Here is an 8,520-nt window from a genome sequence, read left to right as displayed (position 1 = left end):
CGGTGGTTGATGCCTGTAATCCCAGCACTTTGGGAGGCCAAGGCAGATCACTTGAGGCCAGGAGTTTGAGACCAGCCTGGCCAACATGGTGAAACCCTATTTCTACTAAAAAAAATACAAAAATTAGCCACGTGCGGTGGTGCACACCTGTAGTCCCAGCTGCTTGGGAGACTCAGGCACAAAAATCGCTTGAACCTGGGAGGCGAAGGTTGCAATGAGCCAAGATGGCGCCACTGCACTCCAGTCTGGGTAACAGAGCAAGACTCTGGCTCAAAACAACGAAAACCAAAAACCCTCTTCTTTTGTCTTTGACTTCTGACTGTTTATTATAACATGTCTTGCTGAAGTTTTATTTGAATTAAAACTAACTGGAGACCTTTAAGCTTCCTACACCTAGACATTTATATCTTTTCCCAGATAGAGACATTTTTGGCTACTATCTTTAAATAAGCTTTCTATAGCCTTCTTTCTCCTTTCCTTCTTGAAATCCTGTAATGCGAACTCGGCTCTTTTGGTGCTATCCCATACATCCTGATGACTTTTTTTTTAATATTCTTTTTTCTTTCTTCTCCTGTGAGCATGTATTTTCATATAACCTATAGTTGGGAAAAGGGCTTGTGGGAAAAGAGCTTGTGGGGTGCCTGCATAACCTGGCCATAAAAATATGGGACAATAAGTTGTGGAAAGCCACGAGAGGCCTCTGAGGAGGAAAGCCTTCTAATTGCCATCATGTTCCCATGCTCAGAGTGAGACCTGCTCTCTTATATGTAAACAGTGTTCAAGGCGAAAGACACTCCTTTGAAACACTGGAATGTGAACAGATGTGCAGGCTCCCGGTTAAGCCCACTCCCACTAGCTACTCTCCAATAAGTTAAAGATACGCTGTTTGAGCACAAAGAAGATTCATTTAAACTGCTATTGCTACAGATTATGCCTATGACATACTGCCTCCCTTTCACTGTTTCGCCCTGAACATCTGCTTCTTAGATCTAAGTGATTGTACTCAATAAATAGTGTGGAGACCACAGCTTGGGGCATTTTGCAACCTCCAATTTGTAACTGGACCCCTGGCTCCCACCTTTAACCTGTCTCTTCTCAATCCTTTGTCGCCACTGGACTTCGGATACCCTACAGGTAGTGTTAAGACTGTGGGCGGCAAGCCACCCAGGTGCCGAGGCAAGAGATCAAGGGCACGAGCTGTTCCAGTATAATAAAATATATAAAATAAGAATAGTTATACTAGATATAGATAATAGATGTGATTATATATGAATATCATTAATCATTAGTTTGTAGCAATTACTCTTTATTTCAATCTTATAATAATCCTTGCTCTACACTTATAACCTAGGAACAACCAGGCCAGAGATAGGAGCTGAGGGGACACAGTGAGAAGTGACTGGAAGACAAGTGTGAGCCTTCTGTTATGCCCAGACAGGGCCACTAGAGGGCTTCCTGGTCTAGCAGTAATGCCAGCGTCTGGGAAGATGCCTGTTGCCAAGCGAACCGTGGTCTAGCGGTAGCGTCAGTGTCAAGGAAAAACACCCGCTAGGGAAAGTCTCCCTTTCCCCAGAGGAGTTCAGAGAAGACTCTATTCCTCCACCTCTTGTGGAGGGCCTGACTGATGTCAGGCCCTCCCGCAGTTATCCGGAGGCCTAATCGTCTCCCTGTGATGCTGTGCTTCAGTGGTCACGCTCCTAGTCCGCCTTCATGCTCCATCCTGTACACCTGGCTCTGCCTTTTAGATAATAGTAGCAAATTAGTGAAAGTACTAAAAGTCTCTGATATGCAGAAATAATGGCGTAAGCTGTCTCTCTCTCTCCCCTCTCTCTGCCTCGGCTGCCGGGCAGGGAAGGGCCCCCTGTTCAGTGGACACGTGACCCACATCCTGTCATTGGAGGTGGCTCACACTCCTTACCCTGCCCCTTTGTCTTGTATCCAATAAATATCAGTGCAGCCTGGCATTCGGGGCCACTACTGGTCTCCGCATCTTGGTGGTAGTGGTCCCCCGGGCCCAGCTGTCTTTTCTTTCATCTGTCTTGTGTTTCTATTCCTACAATCTCTCGTCTCCACACACGGAGAGAAAAACCCACCGACCTTGTGGGACTGGACCCTACAGAGACTGGTCCCCAACACCTATCTTCAAGTTCACAAATTCTTTCTTCTCCTTGTTCAGTACTGTTGTTACCCCTCTCTATTGCTTTTCTCATTTCACACACTGGCTTTTTCAGCTCCACAATTTCTGGTTTTGATTAGGTCAGAGTATACACAGATATCTAAGAGATGAGGCAGTACAGCTGATGTTTGGGCTACATACAGAATAGGAGGGGAGTTATTAGTGTACATAAAGTATGATGAGAGAATGAAGGTGGAAAGTAAGGAGGCCCAGGAAACATCAAGTGGGGTTAGGACAGGTGGTAGTGAACCCATGCCCAAAGAGTTAAACCAGTAACTAACAAAAATTATTAATTTACAGAACAGCAGGTAAGAAATAACTTTCTGAAATGCTCAAACGCCCTCTACAAAACTGGTCAAAATTGGTTGAAACCAATATGGCCAAATGGAGTTGGCACAGACCAAGCGTGCTGATGTCACAGCCTCAATTTCCACACCATGTTTCAAACTAACTCCCCCTAAATTTGCACATGACGCATGAGGAGACATGAAGAGAACCGTGCATGCCAGAAGACTTTCCAGACCTCTCCTTTCCTTCTACCCTCATCTGAGAACCCCAGAATCCACCTCCTAAACGTTTTATAATTAAATTACTGCCTTAAAGCCAGCACAGGGAGACAGACTTGAGCTCGACTCATCTTGTGAGTCAACTTACAATAAAAAGTTTTTCTTTCTCAAAAACCTGGTGTCAAAATATTGGCTTCCAGTGCCTCAGGGAGACAGCTCCTTTTGCTTGATAACAGCAGTATCAATTAGACCAGATGGTATAACAGGGGCTACAGGTTCATCTTCTCTTAGTGCCTTTCCCCACCCTTAAGAATCCTTTGGGACTGTTCTATTGCTGTGTGATGCAGGCACAGAACTCAAGAGTGAACACGCAGAGAATTCTCAATGCCAGGCTTCCCAAGGCCACAGTGAGCTTCAGATAAGGGAGAACTATTCCTTTGTTCTGAAAAGACTTCGTGACTCAGGGCTGAGCTCTATCTAAATGACATGCAGCATTTATTTCATTTTCTACTTACTATGTAGTCTGGGGTTCCTCCTGTTTTCCACCTAGAGATCAATTCATTTTTATCAGTATTTGGGAAAATCAGCAACATAAATCAGGTAAGGGGACCCTATACCCAGCTTCCAGTATCCTGCCCTTTGCCTGTTGCTCTTCCCACATTACTCAATCAATTACATTAGCACAGAAACATACTGATACGCAGACTCTCAGGAGGTAACAGCACATGAGCCTTTGAGAGCAGTTTGGGCATGACAGGTATCAGAATGAGGGCTAGGGCTGGGGCTTTTGTCCAAAGTTCATAATCTGTGTGTGGTGGCTAGCTCCCGGGAAAACCCCAAGGTTATTTCTGTGGCCATAGAGATTATTAAGAGGGCAGGATCCCTGCAGAATGGTGTCTCCCGGACACTTGTTTATCATTTCCCTTTTCATGTGAAGGTCTCTGGACCAGGCCTCCGTGATAGGGCTGATCTGGAGACCAATGCGGATGTTGTGAAAGCCTCTGATCACATAGGAGAGTAAGCTCCAGCCTCAGGAAGGAGGATCCTATCTAAAGCTCCACGCTCCTGGAGGTAAGATTTTGTACCCTTCCTCAGTACACGACCACAGGCTGAATAATCAATTGAGAATCGCAAATCTTTTAGTTTCCCAAAGAAGAAAAGAAAAAAAGTATTTTTACCCATGTTTAAGAGTAACAGTAGCTACTCAGGAGGCTGAGACAGGAGAATCACTTCAACCCAGGAGGCAGAGGTTGCAGTGAGCCAAGATCGCACCACTGCACTCCAGCCTAGGCAATACAGTGAGACTCCATCTCAAGAAATGAACAAAAAATAAAATACAGCTTAGTATCTGTATAAAATATATGAAAAAAGAGGAGTAACAGCAAAGAATACAGCCCTGAATTAACTCAACATAGAAAGCCAGAGTATTCATGAGTAATAATCATCTGCCATTTGCCTAGAGAAAGAGAGAGACTGGAATTCTAGGCCCCTCATTCTTATTTTCAGCATCAGGGAAGGTCCATTCTCTACTGCTCTGGAGTATGCACAGGGTAGAGGAACAGCAGAGCAGCGGCTAAGGCTAAGCCCAAGCTAAGCGGTGGGTGGGAAGCAGATTCCCGCTCCTCAGCTTTTTTTCAGGAAAGGCATGTGCTTGGGGACGGAGCGCAGTGATTCCCCAGGAAGACTTAGGGTCTCACGTTTTCCTTCATTCCTCCAGTCTGGGAAGGACCCAATTAGCCAACCCAAACTTCCAGTTTCGTTTTGTGACATGTGAAGCTACCAGTCTCTTACCCTTCCTGGAGGCTGACTGGGAAAAATCCAGCCCTATGAAGCCTGTAACCCCACATCACCTTGCAGCTCTGTATGGTAAGGCCTGCTGGAGTCAGGACCTGGCACTGAATCTTCATTGGATTTTCTCTTTTTTACAAGTTCCTGATTTTTTTTTCAGATGGAGTCTCGTTCTGTCGCCCAGGCTCGAGTACAGTGGCGTGATCTTGGCTCACTGCAACCCCTGTTTCCCAGATTCAAGCAATCTTCCTGCCTTAGCCTCCTGAGTAGCTGGGATTACAGGCGCCCTCCAGCATGCCCAGTTAATTTTTTCATATTTTTAGTAGAGACGAGGTTTCACCACATTGGTCAGGCTGGTCTCAAACTCCTGACCTCAGGTGATCCACCCACCTCGGCTTCCCAAAGTGTTGGGATTACAGGCATGAGCCACCGCTTCCGCCCTATTTTTTTTTTTATTTATGCCTGATGCCACCGGCTTAGGTAGATGAACCTGGTGTCCTCCTTCCCTCCAGTCCTGATGGCCATATGCAGGATCTTGTCCATTCCCTGCAGTTCGCTTCTAGGGTCTGAGGCACCACCTCGTGATCCTCACCTGCCCAGGGTAGCCATGGTTAATTTTCCTCCAGTGACAACCACAGCTCAAGCACCACAGGCAGATTCTGCACCTTGAGTCAAGGGCACAGTGATTCTAGAGCTCTCCTCGTGCCCCTATGCGTTAGCCAAAGAAACCAAATGACTCAGCAACCTCATCCGCATCCAGATGTCTGGGTCAAAGCAGTGGAAGGAAGGGGTCAGTGAAGAGACTGTTGGCGAAAACAGCCAAAGTGGTGCAGTCATCACAAAAGGAGACAAAATTTGTGTGTGGGCTCTGGAGAACAGTGCTGTGGAAGGAACCATTAGAGACAGCCAACGTAACTGCTGGGATTTAGGCCTAGAGAGGGGGAGAAACAGGCCAGTGCTGTGCGTCTTGGCTCCAGGCAGTCTCTCCACCCTGACCCAGCTCCAGCATCAAAGGCTTCGAGGGGCCAACTTCAGCTACTACAGAGAGGGCCAGGTGTATGAAGCAAACAAAGCCTGCAGCCTGGGAGATTAGGAACTGCTCCTACCACCACCACATTCATCACCTGATTGGGTTCTCCCAACTCAAAGTTCACAGAAGTTGAGTTAACCTCAGTCTCCTTTGCCTGAGAGCACTAAGAAAGACACTTGAACGAGTCTCCACTTGTGCTCTGCTTCTAGAGCACGTGACCCAAGACACCAGGCAACTCCTGGTTAACTCAGGACTCTGCTGAAGTTCAACAACTCAGGCTGTCCTTCACCCTTGTCTCTCATACTCACTCCTGTGGTCGCTGAATATCACCTCCTTACCCAGCCCATCCAGGGTATCCGTTGCACCTCCACCTCCTGTAATGATCCCATTCCATCAGTCGCCCAATCTTGCAGCCCCAAGACATCCCTGAGCCTTGTCTACATATGCGTGCCCAATTCTAGACCCCACCTCTGAGCCATAGTGCATCCTCAGCCCTAGATCCAGGCAGCATTAACCTCACTCTCAAGAGAGAAAAACTGGGTTAAAGTGTTTAAGGCACGACTTCTCAAACTTCAGTGTGCAGATGAACCTGGGCATCTTGTTAAAATGAAGGCTCTGAATGAGCAGGTCCAGGCAAGGGGCGAGAGGTTCTACATTTCTAACAAGCTCCTGAGAATGCGTAGGCTGCTGGTCCACTGCACTCTTGTTGCAATGGACCAGCAGCGTTAACCACAGGGAAAGCCAAGATTTAATGTCAGACTTTCATGCTTAGTTACATGTGTGTTCGCATTTCTAGAGCAGTGGTTCTCAACTAGGAAAGAGTTTATTGCCCAGGGCAAAAATGGTAATTCCTAAAGATGCTTTTTGGTCTCCTTCAGCCTCATCTCCTAGGGCACAATAAAGTCTAACAGAGGCCGGGCGCGGTGGCTCAAGCCTGTAATCCCAGCACTCTGGGAGGCCGAGGCGGGCGGATCACGAGGTCAGGAGATCGAGACCATCCTGGCTAACACGGTGAAACCCCGTCTCTACTAAAAAAAAATACAAAAAACTAGCCGGGCGAGGTGGCGGGCGCCTGTAGTCCCAGCTATTCGGGAGGCTGAGGCAGGAGAATGGCGTAAACCCGGGAGGCGGAGCTTGCAGTGAGCTGAGATCCGGCCACTGCACTCCAGCCCGGGCGACAGAGCGAGACTCCGTCTCAAAAAAAAAAAAAAAAAAAAAAAAAAAAAAAAAAAAGTCTAACAGAGTAGGGATGTGGTAATATGAGGGCTAAGCTGGTGAAATCACCTTGTCACTCAAAGCCACATTTCCCTTCCACCACCTGTGCCAAAATGTGCTCAAGCACCACGTCCTCTGCGAAACCCTTCCATGCAGACATCACCAGCCTTACGTCCCTTGCTCCTTTCTCCAGGGTGCTCCAGGCCCCTCCCTGCATCAGTTAGAATTCGGGTCACCTTCAAGTGATGAAACCCCAAATGAACAGGCACTTAACCAGTTGAATTCTCCCAGGTGACAATACTGGCGTGGCTCTTCACAGCCTCAGGGAGCCAGGCTCCTTCCATCTTGTCCTGTCTTCCTTGACCTTCACTCCTAAGATCATTTTCTGGCCCAAGGTGGCAGCTTCTACTCTAGCCATCTGGTCCACATTCCAGAGTGCAGGAGTGCAGGAAGGAGGAAAGGTGGGGGATCATGCCTTCACCCTTAAGAACACTTCATAGAAGCTGCACATACCACTTTTGTTCAACATCTTTTTGACTAGAATTTGGTCACAGTACCACACCTAATCTCAAGAGACACTAGGAAAATACCTGGAATGCATATAGTCATGTGCCCAGCTAAAAATCAGAGCTTCTATATTAGGAAGGGGAGAATAGATACTGAGAGACAACTGGTCTATCTTGCCATAGTTCTCTCTCTAGTACAATCCTGATAGACCTCCTGGGGACAGGGTCAGAGCCCAAGTCTTCTTCAAGAACACAGGAAATGGCCCACAGGGGGTTCTCTGGCAATGTACAGCTAACTCTGCTTCCCATGTTGTGTACTTCTCATGTTGAAACTGTTACACACTTACCAGGTACTAATTCACTTGGTCCTCGCCACCCACCCTGCAATCTAGGTACTAATGTCACTCTCATTTTACACAATACAAAACTGAGCTCATAAAGACTTAACAAGCTACTCCTAGTCACACGTCTATTAACTGAAGGAGCCAAAATTTGGACCCAGGTAGTCTGGTTCCAAGGCACCTGCTCTTAACCCCCAAAATACTCGGCCAACATCTATGAAACTGAACTGCACTACAGGACAGCAGCCAGAGCACCTCGTGGACCCTCTGCTCCACAGGCCAGCAGCACTCCTCGGGGGATCCCCAGAGAATTCTCTCGGGACATAGGGGTATAATGGGTCCTGTAACAAGATCTTCTCCAGAGAAAAGGGCAGATGTTATGACTCTGGGGTGGTGTCCCCTCCTCCATGCTGATGACTAAGGCCAGAGGACTGACTACTTCTAGACCTTTATTTCTCTGTGAAAAGGGGGAAAATAAAAGGAATAAAATAAAAATGGCACAGTTGACACACAAAAAAAAAACCAATGAGGGGAAGGATGGGAGGTGAAGTAAATGGGGGAGGGGTTCCCATTACAGCAGCAGGATCCAGTGACCCGGGATGCTCACATCTCTCCCCGACGTGGGCGGAGTAGCCCCTTCCTCCCAGGGTCGCTGTCCTGTCCAACCCCGTGCTCCCCCAGCCCACTGGGAAGTGGACAGTGAGACATCTTCCCAGGCTGGGGAGAGGAGGAACCGTGCTGGGGGAAGGGGCCTGGGGTCAGACCATGCACAGGGAGTGACAGCCAAAGGCCCCCCAGTGTCTCTCCAAAGAGGGACTTGTGGGGGTTGGAGGTGGACACTAGAGGCCAGTGTTTGCTCCTCTTCCAGCATCAGGCGAGAGACAGAACTAGGAAAACAGGAACAGGCAAGAATCAGAACCACAGCCCTCTCTCTGCCCACAATGCCATGGTACCTCCC

At 47.9% G+C, this 8,520-nt stretch overlaps 1 protein-coding gene and 1 long non-coding RNA gene across 2 annotated transcripts in view; one reads left to right on the top strand and one right to left on the bottom strand.

The window, feature by feature from the left end:
- The first annotated feature begins 4,913 nt into the window (after positions 1 to 4,913).
- Positions 4,914 to 8,292, top strand: LOC141409130 (uncharacterized). The gene is made up of 2 exons (XR_012427927.1): positions 4,914 to 6,413; positions 6,745 to 8,292. It is a non-coding gene; the product is annotated as an uncharacterized lncRNA (long non-coding RNA).
- The window catches only part of PPP2R1A (protein phosphatase 2 scaffold subunit Aalpha), a 37,685-nt gene continuing 37,159 nt past the window's right edge, over positions 7,995 to 8,520 (bottom strand). Inside the window, exon 15 of the mRNA XM_045378499.2 lies at positions 7,995 to 8,449. Within this exon, the coding sequence (XP_045234434.1) occupies positions 8,433 to 8,449 (17 nt within the window). The 3' untranslated portion in view covers positions 7,995 to 8,432. The remainder of the gene's footprint in view (positions 8,450 to 8,520) is intronic.

The sequence above is a fragment of the Macaca fascicularis genome, chromosome 19, assembly GCF_037993035.2.
Source record: "Macaca fascicularis isolate 582-1 chromosome 19, T2T-MFA8v1.1".
Taxonomy (NCBI): Eukaryota; Metazoa; Chordata; class Mammalia; order Primates; family Cercopithecidae; genus Macaca; species Macaca fascicularis.
The sequence above is the reverse complement of the archived record's forward strand: the minus strand, read 5'-3'. Positions and strand labels throughout refer to the sequence as shown.